Genomic DNA, 17636 nt, shown 5'->3' with positions numbered 1-17636 from the left:
TCAGTGACAACTAAATATCTTCCAATTAAATCAGTAACAGTATTAAAAGGAACAAAGGGGATTTTAGAATAAATAAAGATAGATACCCATCTTACTTTATTTTCATCCTGCCTACAGATATGAGTCTCCTGCACAAAAATATCTGCATTTAGTGTTTTTAATTTCTTAAAAATCTTTCTGCGCTTAATAGTTTGGTTCATACCATTTAAATTCCAAGATATTATATTAATTTTATTAAAACCCATAAGACCATAAGACAAAGGAGCAGAAGTCAGCCATTCGGCCCATCGAGTCCGCTCCGCCATTCTATCATGAGCTGATCCATTCTCCCATTTAGTCCCACTCCCCGGCCTTTTCACCATAACCTTTGATGCCCTGGCTACTCAGATACCTATCAATCTCTGCCTTAAATACACCCAATGACTTGGCCTCCACTGCTGCCTGTGGCAACAAATTCCATAGATTCATCACCCTCTGACAAAAAAGAATTTCTTCGCATTTCTGGTCTGAATGGGCGCTCTTCAATCCTTAAGTCGTGCCCTCTCGTACTAGACTCCCCCATCATGGGAAACAACTTTGCCACATCCACTCTGTCCATGCCTTTCAACATTCGAAATGTTTCTATAAGGTCTCCCCTCATTCTTCTAAACTCCAAGGAATACAGTCCAAGAGCAGACAAACGTTTCTCATATGTTAACCCTCGCATTCCTGGAATCATTCTAGTGAACCTTCTCTGTACCCTCTCCAATGTCAGTACATTCTTTCTTAAATAAGGAGACCAAAACTGCCCACAGTACTCCAAGTGAGGTCTCACCAGCGCCTTATAGAGCCTCAACATCACATCCCTACTCCTATACTCTATTCCTCTAGAAATGAATGCCAACATTGCATTCGCCTTCTTCACTACCGACTCAACCTGGAGGTTAACCTTAAGGGTACCCTGTACAAGGACTTTCAAGTCCCGTTGCATCTCAGAACTTAGAATTCTTTCCCCATTTAAATAATAGTCTGCCCGTTTATTACTTCTGCCAAAGTGCATAACCATACACTTTCCAACATTGTACTTCATTTGCCACTTCTTTGCCCATTCTTCCAATCTATCCAAGTCTCTCTGCAGACTCACCTTTTCCTCAGCACTACCGGCCCCTCCACCTATCTTCGTATCGTCAGCAAACTTAGCCACAAAGCCATCTATTCCATAATGCAAATCGTTGATGTACAATGTAAAAAGAAGCGGCCCCAACACGGACCCCTGTGGAGCACCACTGGTAACCGGCAGCCAACCAGAATAGGATCCCTTTATTCCCACTCTCTGTTTCCTGCCAATCATCCAATGCTCTATCCACGTATGTAACTTTCCCGTAATTCCATGGGCTCTTATCTTGTTAAGTAGCCTCATGTGTGGCACCTTGTCAAAGGCCTCCTGAAAATCCAAATATACAACATCCACTGCATCTCCCTTGTCTAGCCTACTGGTAATTTCCTCAAAAAATTGTAATAGGTTTGTCAGGAAGGATTTTCCTTTAAGGAATCCATGCTGAGTTCTGCCGACCTTGTCATATACCTCCAGGTACTCTGTAACCTCATCCTTGACAATCGACTCCAACAACTTCCCAACCACCAATGTCAAGCTAACAGGTCTATAATTTCCTTTTTGCTTCCTTGCCCCCTTCTTAAATAATGGAGTGACATTTGCAATCTTCCAGTCCTCCGGAACCATACCAGAATCTATCGACTTTTGAAAGATCATCGCTAATGCCACCGCAATCTCCACAGCTACTTCCTTCAGAACATGCGGGTGCATTCCATCTGGTCCGGGTGATTTATCTACCTTTAGACTATTCAGCTTTCTGAGTACTTTCTCTGTCGTAATTGTGACTGCGCACACTTCTCTTCCCTGCCACCCTTGAGTGTCTGGTATACTGCTGATGTCTTCCTCAGTGAAGACTGATGCAAAATACTCGTTCAGTTCCTCCGCCATCTCCTTATCTCCCATTACAATTTCTTCAGCATCATTTTCTATCGGTCCTATATCTACTCTCACCTGTCTTTTACTATTTATATACTTGAAAAAGCTTTTAGTATCCTCTTTGATATTATTTGCTAGCTTCCTTTCATAGTTAGTCTTTTCCCTCTTAATGACCTTCTTAGTTTCCTTGTGTAAGGTTTTAAAAACTTCCCAATCCTCTGCCTTCCCACTAATTTTTGCTTCCTTGTATACCCTCTCCTTTGCTTTAACTTTGGCTTTGACTTCTCTTGTCAACCACGGTTGCATCCTTTTTCCATTCGAAAATTTCTTCTTTTCTGGAATCTACCTGTCTTGCACCTTTCTCACTTCTCGCATAAACTCCAACCACTGCTGCTCTGCCGTTTTTCCGCCAGTGTCCCTTTCCAGTCAACTTTGGTCAGTTCCTCTCTCATGCCACTGTAATTTCCTTTACTGCACTGAAATACTGACACATCAGATTTCGGCTTCTCTTTTTCAAATGTCACAGTGAACTCAATCATGTTATGATCTCTGCCTCCTAAGGGTTCCTTCACCTCAATCTCTCTAATCACCTCCGGTACACCCAATCCAGTACAGCCGATCCCCTAGTGGGCTCAACAACAAGCTGTTCTAAAAAGCCATCTCGCAGACATTCTACAAATTCTCTCTCTTGAGATCCAGTGCCGACCTGATTTTCCCAATCCACTCGCATGTTAAAATCCCCCACAATTATCATAACACTGCCTTTCTGACAAGCCTTTCCTATTTCCTGTTGTAATTTATTGTCCACATCCCTGCAGCTGTTTGGAGGCCTATAAATAATTGCCATCAGGGTCCTTTTACCCTTGCAATTTTAGCTCAACCCATAAAGATACTGCACCTTCCGATCCTGTATCACCTCTTTCTAATGATTTGATATCATTTCTTACCAATAAAGCCAGTCCTCCCCCTCTGACTAACTTCCTATCCTTCCAATACACCGTGTATCCTTAGACGTTCAGCTCCCAGAGACCCATATTTAAAGTTTAATTTTTAAATTTTATAAAGTAATCTAATGCGCAGGTGCAACCTAAATTAGAAGAAAGGGTGAAGCATGACTCGATCAGAAAGAGAAGCAAAATGGTTGACAAAGAAAAACCCCTCAGGACTGCCCAGTCAAAAAAAAACTAACCTAATAAATCCACCCACCTCCCCAGAAACCATCCAAAAGGCAAACGGCATGCTATTCTAATAACCTTTAACCCCTGTCTCCAGCTGGCAGCTCCTGTTTACAAAGTAAAAGGTTACCACCACCAAAAAGACCTAACAAAGAATACATAAAGAAGTAAACAGATACCAAATATTTTCATATTATGTCTAACAGTAGTTAAGACCAAATTAATGACGGCCATCTTAAATCCATTTAATATATGCAGCCATGTATTCAAAAAAAAGGATAAATCCAATCAACTAATATACACTATTAAAGACTTACAAATCAAAGGAAAAAATAAGTAAATATATATGTGTTAAATTCAAAGCTACATTAACTGTTAAAGCAAACAACAGATCTAAGTGAGTTAGCCAAGTCTGTGTCTGGGCATTCATAAAACATGGAGCGGACTTACATCAAACCAGTCCCAGCTAAGGATCAACTTTTCAAATTGCTTACGAAGTGGACTTAAACTACTTTATAAATTTCCAACCATCTTCTGGAGAGCCAATCTGATTTAGATGAGCATTGGGTGGAGTAATCATCAGACAAGCCGCAGCAACGGGCGACAGTTAATTTTAAAAAGTTCTGCCATCACTTCCCGATATTTAATTCTTTCAGCATAAATCTCTGGGGTAAAATCTTCAACTATACAAATCTTAACTTTGTTATAAATTAGCTTATCCCTTTTCCTTGCAATAGCTTCTTTGGTTACAAAATAATGCAAGCACAGAATTACAGGACACGGTTTAGTTTCGGCTGATGGCTTAGGACGTCAAATTCGGCGGGCTCTGTCCAATATTGGACAGACTTCGAGGATATCACTAAAGAGTGAATATAACATGTTTGATAAAAACTTTAATGGCTCACCGGTTTCCATATTTTCAGGCAAACCCAGTATACGTAGATTCATCCTGCGATTTCTGCTTTCCAAATTTATCGTTTTCTTCATTCTTGATAATTCCGAAGTAGTCTCATTAATTTTCTTTACATAAAAGACATCTTCAAATCCTGCTCTTTGATAGTTTCATTCATTAACTCGAATTCCCTTTCAGTTCTATGAGTACTCTGCTTAAGCATCTGATAACGATCTTCCAGATTCTTCAAAAATTCCTGAACAGCGAGGATGGTTTTTCGAGTAATTCATTAGCTTTCGTCAATTTATCCATTTTGGTATCCACCGTACTGATCTTCACATTAGTAACTTCTATTAAAGAGAGCATTCTTTCTGAAGTAGAGACTTCCTCTGATTTCTCTGTTTGTTGTTCAGGAAGAGTTTTGCCACTTCTTAATTCAGTTCCAGTCATTGTAATTAAATCGTAAATCCTTCAGCAAATTCAGTAAATCTTCAAACTTAAAACGAATCTAGCAGTGGAAAGTAAGTTGTAAAAGATGGAGCTATGATAAAAACATCTTACTCCATATGCTGCTAAGTGGAGACTCCTCCCGAGCATCTTCTCAGTCGGAATTTTCACTGCACATACTTCACTTACCCGACACTCTTGAATGTGGGTATACTGAAGATGTCTTCCACTGTGAAGACTGATGCAAAGTACGCATTCAGTTCCTCAGCCATCTCTGTGTCTCTCATTACAATATCTCCAGCGTCATTTTCTATTGGTTCTATATCTAACCCTCAACTGTCTTTTACCTTTTATATACTTAAAAAAAGCTTTTACTATCTTCTTTGATATTAGTCACCAGCTTCCTTTCACAATTCATCTTTCCCTTCCTAATGACCTTCTTAGGAACAGGTAGTAGTGGAGTGCTGGGGGAGGGACTGGTACAGGTGCAGACACAACCAGCCTTGAGACACCTGACAATTGGTTTAGTGATCATTTCAGAATGTCCCTCTGGTGCTTCTCACTCCCTCCCCTCTCTCTTCACCTTTTCCCAACCATGATTCTCCTCTGTGCCCCTTCCCACTGTCAGTCCACAATAGAGACCCATATAAGAACTAGGTTCATCACCACTCACAGATGTCATGGAATGTGGTTTTTTTTGCAGCAGTACAGTGCAATACCTAACATTACTATGCAAATATCTTAGGCACCCAAGTTTTTGTTTGCCTAAGACTTCAGTACATTAGGAACATTTAAAAACTCTTAGGTAGACACAAAGATGTTTTTAAGATGGAACACTATGTTGGAAAGAAGAGTCAAATTGATCTTAAAAGTTAGCACAACATGGTGGGCAGAAGAGCCTATAATGTGCTGTAATGTTCTATGTTCTATCACAGTAACCTGTTATATCACTCAGTAATGATATTTCAAGAATCACTAGATCACATTTACCAAAGGACTGCGACGTTTCAAAAAGACACCCAATCTCCAAAGGCTATTCAGGATGGCTAATAAATACTGGCCTTGCTACTCATGTCCACATTACACAAATGAATTGTAGACTTATATGCTGTAAATGGGCAGTCAAGTGTAAATGTCACAGAGAAAGCTGGTTTATCTTGATGTAACAATTTTAAAATTAAACTTCCAATAATACAAACATACAATCAAAACTTTACTTACCAATCTCAACACCTAATCCACCAATACCACTTAGGAAAACATAGGATTGAGCCATCTGACACATTGCATGGTCTCCAAGGACATAGCGTTGCCGACTATAATGAAAAGGAAGAGCATAAGAAACAGGATGAGGCTGTAAAGACCCTTGCATCTGGTTTATTGCTTAATAAAATGCTGTACTGCAATTAATTAATTAACTACCCAGCTAATTCCCATATTCCTTGACTTTCAAAAGCAGAGAGTCATAGAGCAATGGACATTAGAAAGTGGTGACACAAGGTCGAAAGGTGTTGAATCATTGTAGATAGAACTAAGGAACTGCAAGGTTGAAAAGACTTTGATGGGAGTTGGAAACAGACACCCAAACAGTAGTAAGGATAAACAATCAACATGTTTAGTCACATCCTCAAAAAATTCAATCAGGCTCGTAAGGCACGACCTGCCTTTGACAAAGCCATGCTGACTATTCCTAATCATATTCTGCCTCTTCAAATGTTCATAAATCCAGCCTCTCAGGATCTTCTCCATCAACTTACCAACCACTGAGATAAGACTCACTGGTCTATAATTTCCTGGGTATCTCTACTCCCTTTCTTGAATGAGGGAACAACATCTGAAACCCTTCAATCCTCCGGAACCTCTCCTGACCCCATTGATGAAGCAAAGGTCATTGCCAGAGGCTCAGCAATCTCCTCCCTCACCTCCCACAGTACCCTGGGGTACATCTTGTACAGAAGCACTTAGACAGAATCGGAGAATGGGCAAAGGAACGGCATTTATACTTTATAGTCGCCGAACAATTGATAGTAGAACGTACAATCATCATAGCGATATTTGATTTTGCGCTTCCCGCTCCCTGGATTACAAATTGATAGTAAATATTAAAAACTTAAATTATAAAGCATAATTAGAAAATAGCAAAATGGAAAGTAAGGTAGTACAAAAAAACCGAGATGCAGGTCCAGATACTTGGAGGGTACGGCCCAGGTCCAGGTCAGGATCCGTTCAGCAGTCTTATCACAGTTGGAAAGAAGCTGTTCCCAAATCTGGCCATACGAGCCTTCAAGCTCCTGAGCCTTCTCCCGGAGGGAAGTGGGATGAAAGGTCATGTCCTTGATTATCCTGGCAGCACTGCTCCAACAGCAGGCGGTGTAAAGTGAGTCCAAGGATGGAAGATTGATTTGTGTGATGTGCTGCTCCGTGTTCACGACCTTCTGCAGCTTCTTCCAGTCTTGGACAGGACAACTTCCATACAAAGTTGTGATGCACCCTAGAAGAATGCTTTCTACGGTGCATCTATAAAAATTAGTGAGGGTTTTAGGGGATAGGCCAAATTTCTTTAGTTTTCTCAGGAAGTAAAGGCGCTGGTGGGCCTTCTTGGAAATGAAATGAAAGAATTTAGAAATGAAAGGGTTGACTATTTTCTAAATGGAAAGAAAATACAAAAAACTGAAGCAAAAAGGAAATTGGATGTCCTTATCTGGATACCCCCAAGGTTAATTTGCAGGTTGAGTCTGTCGTGGGGAAGGCAAATGCCACGTTAGCATTTATTTCAAGAGGACTAGAATATCAAAGTAAGGATGTAATGTTGAGAATTATAAAGCAGTGGTGAGGCCTCAGCTGGAGTATTGTAAGCAGTTTTGGGCCCCTTATCTTAGAAAAGATGTGCTGAAACTGGAGAAGGTTTAAAGGAGGTTCACAAAAATGATTCCAAAATTGAATGGCTTGTCATATGAAGAGCATTTGAAGACTCTGAGCCTGTACTCACTAGAATTCAGAAGAATGAGGGCTGACCACTTTGAAACCCATCGAAAGGTGAAAGGCATTGATAGAGTGGATGTGGAGAGGATGTTTCCTATGGTGGGCGAGTCTAAGACCAGAGGACACACCTCAGAATAGAGGGGCATCCTTTCAGAATGGAGATGAGGAGGGATTTCTTTAGCCAGAGAGAGAGGTGGATCTGTGGAATTCTTTGCCATAGGCAGCTGTGGAAACCAAGTACCTCTGTATATTTAAGGCAGAAGTTGAGAGCTTTTTGATTGGTCAAGGCATGAGGGATACAGGGGGAATGCAGGAGATTGGTGTTGAAAGCAAAATTGGATCATCCATGAAATAGCAGACAAGAACTGATGGGTCGAATGGCCTTCTGCTCCTTTATCTTATGGTCTTATGGCCTGTACAGCACAGAACAGGCCCTTTGGGCCATCAAGTCCATGCTGAGCAATTTAAACTGCCTATTCCCATTGACCTGAACAAGGACCATAGCCCTCCATAGCCATGTAGCCATGTACCAATCCAAACTTCTCTTAAGCTTAGAAATCAAATGCATGCACCACTTGCTCTGGAAGCTTGTTCCACACCCTCACAATCCTTTGCGTGAAGAAGATTCCCCTCAACTTTCCCTTAAACTTTTCACCTTTCACCCTTAACCCATGATCTCTCGCTGCAGTCCCACCCAACCTAATCCATCAAATTTTGAATGAACTAAATGACTGGACATGCACATGGGCAACTAGTGTAGGTAATTATTAAGGGTACCACTTACTTTATGCTTGTCTAGTTCAAATTCTCCAGTTAGTGACAACTGCTCTCAACATTTACTTGTCAACCAATCAATATTTTCTGGATTACATTGAGCTTTCCTCACAATCTTCAAAGATCCAGTGTTTTTTTGGTCAATCTTATACAGTACATTCTTGCCTTTCGGGAAACCCCAAATCCTAAAAATCAACCTGGCCAAACTGTGCTGCATATTTTAATTCTACAGAAGGCATATCTGCACATGGAATTTAAAATATGTTCTTCCCACTGCTGCAAAACTTCTTCCTCTGTCAATTCTTTTGCAATAACTGATGCAGAGATACATCCTAGGATGCGCTGGGTCACACTTATTTCACACCAATAAAATGTATAGTTTATTTTATACTAAAATATTTAACTTCAGATTTTAAAACTGATAAATGAAAGTTTAGACAAAATGCTGCAAAGGAGGAAGGAGATAAAGAAAGATGGGTAAAGGTATAGATGGTGAATTTAGACCTTTGGGATTTGAAGGCACAGTTGCCAACTGTAAATCCTAACATTTGGTCAGCATTAAAATATAGAATTTGGGAAGTACAAACATCTCAGTACACGAGATGCTGGAGGAGCTCATCAGTTCATGCAGCATCTATGGATGCAAATAAAGGGGCTCAATCTGAAGAACTGACTGTCTATTCCCCCTACAGATGCTTCCTGACCCACTAAGTTTCTCGAAAACCTCAGATTCCAGCATGAGGGGCAGCATAGTAGTGCAGTGGTTAGCATGACACCTTACAGAAACAGCGATCAAAAGACCAGGGATCAATTCCTGCTGCTGTTTGCAAGGAGTTTGTACATTCTCCCTGTGACCAGTCAGTGCTCCAGTTTCCTCCCACATTCCAAAGACTACAGATTAGGGTTAGTAAGTTAGGGCATGCAATGTTGGCACTGGAAGCAAGGTGAAGCACAGCTGCCCAGGCACATGCTCAGACTGTGTTGGTCACAGAGACATAGAAAACCTACAGCACAATACAGGCCCTTTGGCGCACAAAGCTGTGCCAAAATGTCCCTACCTTAGAAATTACTAGGCTTACCCGTAGCCCTCTATTTTCCTAAGCTCCATGTACCTATCCAAAAGTCTCTTAAAAGACCCATCGTATTTGCCTCCACCACCGTTGCTGGCAGCCCATTCCACACACTCACTCTCTCTGCATAAAAAACTTACCCCTGACACCTCCTCTGTACCTACTCCCCAGCACCTTAAATCTGTGTCCTCTTGTGGCAACCTTTTCAGCCCTGGGAAAAAGCCTCTGACTATCCACACGATGAATGCCTCTCATCATCTTGTACACCTCTATCAGGTCACCTCTCATCCTCCATCGCCCCAAGGAGAAAAGGTCGAGTTCACTCAACCTGTTTTCATAAGGCATGCTCCCCAATCCAGGCAACATCCTTGTAAATCTCCTCTGCACCCTTTCTATGGCTTCCACATTCTTCCTGTAATGAGGTGACCAGAACTGAACACAGTACTCCAAGTAGGGTCTGACCAGGGTCCTATATGCTGCAACATTACCTCTCACAGGGCTACGATAGGAAATTTATCACATGGTGTGAGCAGAATTATCTGCAGCTTAATGTGAAAAAGACTAAGGAGCTGATGGTAGACCTGAGGAGAGCTAAAGCACCGGTGACCCCTGTTTCCATCCAGGGGGTCAGTGTGGACATGGTGGAGGATTACAAATACCTGGGGATACGAACTGACAATAAACTGGACTGGTCAAAGAACACTGAAGCTGTCTACAAGAAGGGTCAGAGCCGTCTCTATTTCCTGAGGGGACTGAGGTCCTTTAACATCTGTCGGACGAATCTGAGGATGATAGTAGTAGTAGTAGTAGTAGTAGTAGTAGTCATACTTTATTGATTCCGGGGGAAATTGGATGTTCTACGAGTCTGTGGTGGCCAGTGCGATCATGTTTGCTGTTGTGCGCTGGGGCAGCAGACACCAACAGAATCAACAAACTCATTCCTAAGGCCAGTGATGTCGTGGGGATGGAACTGGACTCTCTCACGGTAGTGTCTGAAAAAGAGGATGCTGTCCAAGTTGCATGCCATCTTGGACAATGTCTCCCATCCACTACATAATGTACTGGTTGGGCACAGAAGTACATTCAGCCAGAGACTCGTTCCACCAAGATGCAACACAGAGCGTCATAGGAAGTCATTCCTGCCTGTGGCCATCAAACTTTACAACTCCTCCCTTGGAAGGTCAGACACCCTGAGCCAATAGGCTGGTGCTGGACTTATTTCCTGGCATAATTTACATATTACTATTTAATTATTTATGGTTTTATTACTATTTAATTATTTATGGTGCAACTGTAACGAAAACCAATTCCCCCCGGGATCAATAAAGTATGACTATGACTAAGCTCCTAAATTCAATTCCACGATTAATGAAGGCCAATACACCATATGCCTTCTTAACCACAGAATCAACTGCACAGCTGCTTTGAGCATCCTATGGACTCGGACCCCAACATCCCTCTGATCCTCCACACTGCCAAGAGTCTTAGCTTGGTCGTTAATTTTTCTTTTAAATCACACTTCACGACATGTTTCAATGTTCTATATACATGTGACAAATAAAGCAAATTTTCTTCAACCATAGTCTCTTGTGATAGGTTGCAACACATCGACCAACATTGCTCTAAACCGTGGTGCTCCTCAAGGTTCTGTCCTCAGCCTCCAACTCTACTCCTGTACACTTCTGATTGCGTGGCCAGATTCTGCTCCACACACAAGCAAATGATACCACCATCATGGGCTATATTTCAAATAACAATCAAAGCACAGGAAGGAGATGCAGAGCTTTGTAATGACAACAGTAATGTAATGACAAGAAACTTTCCCTCAATGTCAGCAAAACAAAAGACCATAGGACCAGTATTGGGCCATCTAGTCCATTAAGTCTGCTCTGTCATTTAAATGTCGCTGATTATTTTTACCCTTCTCAACACCATTCTCTTGCCTTCTCCCTATAACTTTTGATGCCCCTACTAATCAAGAATCTATCAACCTCCGCTTTACATATATCTACCGAATTGCCTTCACAGCTGTCTGTGGCAATGAATTTCACAGATTCACCATCCTCTCACTAAAGAAAAATCCTTCTCATCTCTATTCTAAAAATTCATTCTATTCTGGGGCTGTGACCTCTGGTCCAAGACTCCCCACTATAAGAAACATCCTCTCCATGTCAACTCTATTTAGGTCTTTCAATATTCAACAGGTTTCAATGAGATATCCTGCATTCTTCTACACTCCAGTTAGTACAGGGCCAGAGCCATCAAATGCTCCTCGTGTGTTAACTATTTCACTTCAGAATGATTTCTGTTGTACATCTGTCTAAGTTCGTCAGTCTTTGATGACATGTTGAATCTCCTCAAACTAAGGTGAAGATGGTGGTGTACCTTCTCACAACTGCATCTATGTGCTAGGCCCAGAACTTGAAGCTGCTTATTCCTTCCACTGCAGACCACTTATTGACCATCGGTATACTTTTACCTGACTTTCTACTGAGGTTCACAATTAGTTCAATGGTCAAGTAAGAAGTTGTTGCTAAGACACCACTCAACTGTTAGTAGTCGAGGGCCGCTGGGTTGGCATGACTGGAAGTCGGAGGCCCCGATGTCTGCAACTGCTAGTTCAGGGCCAATGTTTGTGAGTCTGAGAACTGACAGTCTGGGGCCAAGCACTTCAGAAGCAGCCTGTCGTGGGATTGTGTTTTTTTTCCTCCAAGATAGTGACGAGCTGTGGTCTTCGTTGAGACTGATTGCTCAGAATGAGTTTTTTTTTAATGTTTTTAGGGATGGTTTTGGGGATAGAGAGGGGAGTTAGTGGTCGCACAAGGGTTTAAGGCCAGTGATGTAGGGAAGTTAGAAGTCAGATTATGATTTAGGAACAGGGATGCAGAGGAGTTAGAGGTCAGGCCTCCACTCTGAGCTTTATTTGCCACATTTGAAGTCCAGCAATGTGGACAGGTAACAGTATAGACCTCAGCTCTACACTTGATTTCCATTACGTGGACAGTCACAAAGGACATACAAGGATGTTGGGTCGTCCCAGTTGGTGTGTCCCAGGATCGGATGGTATCAGTGTGGGCAAGCAACCTGGAGACTGGAAGCTAGAGGCTTATCCTGTCTGTGCATGAGGGAAGAAAGTGGTTTGTTTTGCTGCAGTTGTTTTATTGCTTGTTGTGTTTATTTTGTTGTATTGTGCTGTGCTGAGGACTGCTGGCATGCCTTGTTCGTGCTGCAATGTATGGTGACACTTGTGTACTACTCTAGGTTGTGTTGGCCATTAATGAAAATGGTTTCGACGTACAGGTGATAAATTAATTTTAATGTGAATCTGAGCTCTTTGTATGTTGAACAGGTGTATGGAAGAAAAGGGAATTTTTTGTTATTGTTTTGTTGCTGCAGTAATGCATCAATATGCTTTCTATACTGCATTCATAAAAATTTCTAAGGGGCAATAGGGACATGCTAAGTTTCTTTATTTTCCTGATGAAATATAGGCATTGGTGAGCTTTCTTGGCAGCTAGATCTTTGCAGTTGGATCGGGTCAGACTACTGGTGATGTTCACTCCTAGGAACTTGAACCGCTCACTGTTTATGTAGCTAGGAGCATGTGCATGGTCCCCTGCCTGAAGTCAATGACCAGCAATTCTTCAGATGATTCAAACACTAGAACAGGCAAAGAAGTGGCAAACATAATACAGTGTATGGACCTACACTTTGGTAGACGAATAAAGCAACAGACTATTTTCTAAACTGGGAGAAAATACTGAAATCAGAAGTGAAAAGGGTCTTGGGTGCCCCTTCTGAAGAATTTCCTAAAGGTTAACTTACAGGTTGAGTCCGAGATAAGGAAAGCAAATGCAACATTAGCATTCATTTCAAGATGACTAGAATATGCAGTAAAAGCAAAGCTGTAATGCTGAGGCTTTATAAGGCATTGGTCAGATCATAGAGTGAATTGTTTGGCCCCATATCTTAGGAAAGGGTGTGCTCACATTAGAGTGTCCAGAATATTCATGAGAATGATTCCAGGAATTCTGAGAATGAAAGGGTTAACGTATGATGAATATTAGACCATAAGACAAAGGAGCAGAAGTCGGCCATTCGGCCCATCGAGTCTGCTCCACCATCTTATCATGAGCTGATCCATTCTCCCATTTAGTCCCACTCCCCCACCTTCTCACCATAACCTTTGATGCCCTGGCTACTCAGATACCTATCAATCTCTGCCTTAAATACACCCAAGGACTTGGCCTCCACTGCTGCCCGTGGCAACAAATTCCATAGATTCACCACCCTCTGGCTAAAAATATTGCTTCGCATTTCTTTTCTGAATGGGCGCCATGACTTAAGGATTTAAGTCATGCCTTCTCATACTAGACTTCCCCATCATGGGAAACAATTTTGCCACATCCACTCTGTCCATGCCTTTCAACATTCGAAATGTTTCTATGAGGTCTCCCCTCATTCTTCGAAACTCCAAGGAATACAGTCCAAGAGCGGACAAACGCTCCTCATATGTTAACCCTCTCATTCCCGGAATCATTCTAGTGAATCTTCTCTGTACCCTCTTCAACGTCAGCACATCCTTTCTTAAATAAGGAGACCAAAACTGCCCACAGTACTCCAAGTAGGGTCTCACCAGCGCCTCATAGAGCCTCAACATCACATCCCTGCTCCTATACTCTATTCCTCTAGAAATGAATGCCAACATTGCATTCGCCTTCTTCATCACCGACTCAACCTGGAGGTTAACCTTAAGGGTATCCTGTACGAGGACTCCCAAGTCCTGTTGCATCTCAGAACTTTGAATTCTTTCCCCATTTAAATAATAATCTGCCTGTTTATTTCTCCTGCCAAAGTGCATAACCATACTCTTTCCAACATTGTATTTCATTTGCCACTTCTTTGCCCATTCTTCCAATCTATCCAAATCTCTCCGCAGACTCTTTGTTTCCTCAGCACTACCGGCCCCTCCACCTATCTTCGTATCATCAGCAAACTTAGCCACAAAGCCATCTATTCCATAATGCAAATCGCTGATGTACAATTAAAAAAGAAGCGGCCCCAACACAGACCCCTGTGGAACACCGCTGGTAACTGGTTTGATGGCTCTGGGCCTGGACTCATTGGAGTTTAGAATAATCATTGGTATCTCACTGAAACCTATCAAATGTTGATGGCCTAGACAGAATGGACATGGAGAGGATGTTTTCAATAATAGAAGAGTCTGATACCCAAGTTCACAGCCTCAAAATAAAGGAATATCCATTTAGAATACAGAGGAGTTGGCATTTATTTAGCCAGACACTGGTGAATCAGTGGAATTCAGTGGCACAGACGGCTGCAAAGGCCAAGTCATTGAGTATATTTAAAACAAGAGAAAATCTGCAAATGTTGGAAATCCAAGCAACACACACAAAATCCTGAAGGAACTCAGCAGGTCAGGCAGCATCTATGGAAAAAGGGTATTTAAAGCAAAGGTTGATAGACTCTTGATTAGTCAAGGCATCAAAGGTTACGGGGAAAAGGCGGGTGAAAGGATTAATAAATCAGCAATGATAGAATGGTGGAGTAGACTCTATAGGCCGATTGGGCCTAATTCTGTTTCTATATCTTATGGCTGACTTATTAGAGGGGATTCTGAGGAACAAGATATATAAGCATTTGAAAAGAAAGGGGTTGATTAGGGATAGTAAGCACAGCTTTGTGTGTGACATCACACATCACAAAATTGGCTGATGAGGGCAGTCTACATAGTCTAAATGGACTTTGGTAAGGCCTTGAATAGCATTCAGAATGGAAGGTTTGCTATGAAAAATGAAATCACATGGGAGCCAAGAAGAATTATCACCATAAGTAAAAGAAAGAACAAGTAAAAGTGAAGTGAGAGCAGATATCAGACCGCTGGAAAATGATACTGGACTGGTAGTGCTGGGGGACAAATAAATGGCGGACAAACTTCATAAGTACATTGTGTCAGTCTTCACCTTGGAAGACACTAGCAGTATATTACAAATTCAAGAATGTGAGGGGCAGTAGTCAGTGTAGTTGTTTGGGAAGCTGAAAGGTCTGAAGTAAGTCACCTGGACCAGATGGACTACACCCCAGGGATTGGAAAGAGGTTGTTGAAGAGATTGTAGAGGCGTTACTAATGGTCTTTCAAAAATCACTAGATTCTGGAATGGTTCTGGAGGACTAGAAAACAGCAAATGTTATTCTACTCTTTAAAAAGGGAGGGGGGTATAAGAAAGTTAGCCTGACTTCAGTGTTTGGGAAGATGTTGGCAGCTGACAGTTAAGGATGTGGTTTTGGGGTACCTGGAGGCGCACGATAAAATAGGCCAAAGTCAGCATGGTTTCCATAAGGGTAAGTCTTGCCTGACAAATCTGGTGGAATTTTTTGAGGAAATAAGCAGGATAGACCGTCAGGGAATGTTGTATACTTGGATTTTTTTCGTGCAATTATGAAGAAAACACAGCAGCACCACTATTTCCTTTAAAGTTTGCAAAGATTCGGCATGACATCTAAATTTTTGTTTCACTTATATAGAAGTGTGGTGGAGAGTATATTGACTGGCTGCATCACAGCCTGGTATGGAAACACCAATGCCCTTGAACAGAAAATCCTCACCAATGAGCATATCTACATGGATTGTTGTCAAAGGTAGACAGCATCCATCATCAAGGACACCCACCACGCAGGACATGCTCTCTTCTCGCTGATGCTATCAGGGAAAAGGTCCAGGAGCCTCAGAACTCACACCACCAGTTTCAGGAACAGTTGTTATCCCTCAACGATAAGGCTCTTGAGCCAGAGGAGATAACTGCAGTCAACTTCACTTGCTCCACTACTGAACTGTTCTCACAACCTTTGGTCTCACTTTCAAGACTCATCAACTCATGTTTTTGATATTTGCTTATTTATTTATTTTTATTTCTTTTCTCCTTTTTTTAGTATTTGTGCAGTTTGTTGTCTTTTGCACACTGGCTGTCTGCCCTGTTGGTGCAGTCTTTCATTGATTCTATTATGGTTATTGGATTTATTGAGTATGCCCACAAGAAAATGAATCTCACGGTTTTTATATGGTGACATACATGTACTTGGATGATGTTTACTTTGAACTTCAGAAGGCCTTTGATAAGTGGCCACATTTGAGGCTGCTTAACAAGAGCTCATGGTATTACAGGAAAGAACCTCCACAGATAAAAGATTGGCTGACTAGCAGAAGGAAAGAGTGGGGACTAGTGATGTTCCACAGGTGTTGATGTTGGAACTGCTTCCTTTCACATTATATGTCAATGATTTAGACAGTGGAATTAATAGATTTGTGGCCAAGTTTGTGGACAATATGAAGAAAGGTGGAAAGGCACGTAATGTTGAGAAATCAGCCATGATGGAATGGCAGAGCAGACTCGATGAGCTAAATGACCTAATTTTGATCCTCTGTCTTATGGCCTATATTAATGATTTGATTGAGAATGTACAATGTACAGTTAGCTTGCAAATGACAGTGAAAGAGGTGGTGCCATTGACAGCAAAGATGGTTCACAGGAACTACACAGTGATCTTTACCAGCTGGGTAAGTGCACACAGGAGTGGCAAATGGAAAATCCCTTTAAAGTGAACTCACTTGAAAGCGTGGAAATACATCTGCAAATGAAGCAGCAAAAAGGCCAGTATGGCTGACAATTGAAATTATGGAAATAAACTTGAACTCTTTAACATTGACGAATAAAAATTCATGCTCAATGCTCTAACAAAGTTTTTCTGGATGGAGAATGGTGGGAAATTAGGCAGTGATGGAGCATGAAGATTCAAAGTTCCAAGTAAATTTTACTATCAAAGTATATTTATATCACTGTATACAACCCAGAGATTCATTTTCTTGCAGGCATACTCAACAAATCTATAGAATAGTAACTATAACCAGATCAATGAAAGACCATCCAATTAGGGTGTTCAACCAGAGTGCAGAAGACAACAAACTATGCAAATGCAAGTATAAATAAACAGCAATAAATAACCAGAACATAAGATGAAGTGTACTTCAGAGTGAGTCTATTGGCTGTGGGAATATTTCAAAGATTGCGCAAGTACAGTTAAGTGAAGTTATTCCCTTTTGTTCAAGAACCTGATGGTTGAGGGATAGCAACTGTGCTTAAACACGGTGGTACAAGACCTGAGGCTCTTGTACCTCCAACCTGATAGCGACAGCAAAAAGAGAGCTTGACCTGGATGGTGAGGATCCCAGATGATGGATGCCCTCCAATGACAGCACTTCATGTTTGGGAGGGCCTTACCCATGTTTTATTGGGCCAAATCCACTATGT

General features: G+C 41.6%; 1 protein-coding gene across 3 annotated transcripts in view; it reads right to left on the bottom strand.

Annotated features, from left to right (window-relative positions):
• The window catches only part of uba6 (ubiquitin like modifier activating enzyme 6), a 455635-nt gene that overhangs the window by 384746 nt on the left and 53253 nt on the right, over positions 1-17636 (bottom strand). For all 3 annotated transcript variants that reach the window (XM_063069103.1, XM_063069102.1, XM_063069104.1), the window contains one exon: positions 5705-5799. In XM_063069103.1, coding sequence (XP_062925173.1) covers positions 5705-5799 — 95 coding nt within the window. The remainder of the gene's footprint in view (positions 1-5704; positions 5800-17636) is intronic.

This window comes from Mobula hypostoma, chromosome 16 (assembly GCF_963921235.1).
Source record: "Mobula hypostoma chromosome 16, sMobHyp1.1, whole genome shotgun sequence".
Taxonomy (NCBI): Eukaryota; Metazoa; Chordata; class Chondrichthyes; order Myliobatiformes; family Myliobatidae; genus Mobula; species Mobula hypostoma.
This window is presented reverse-complemented; position numbering and strand designations above follow the sequence as displayed.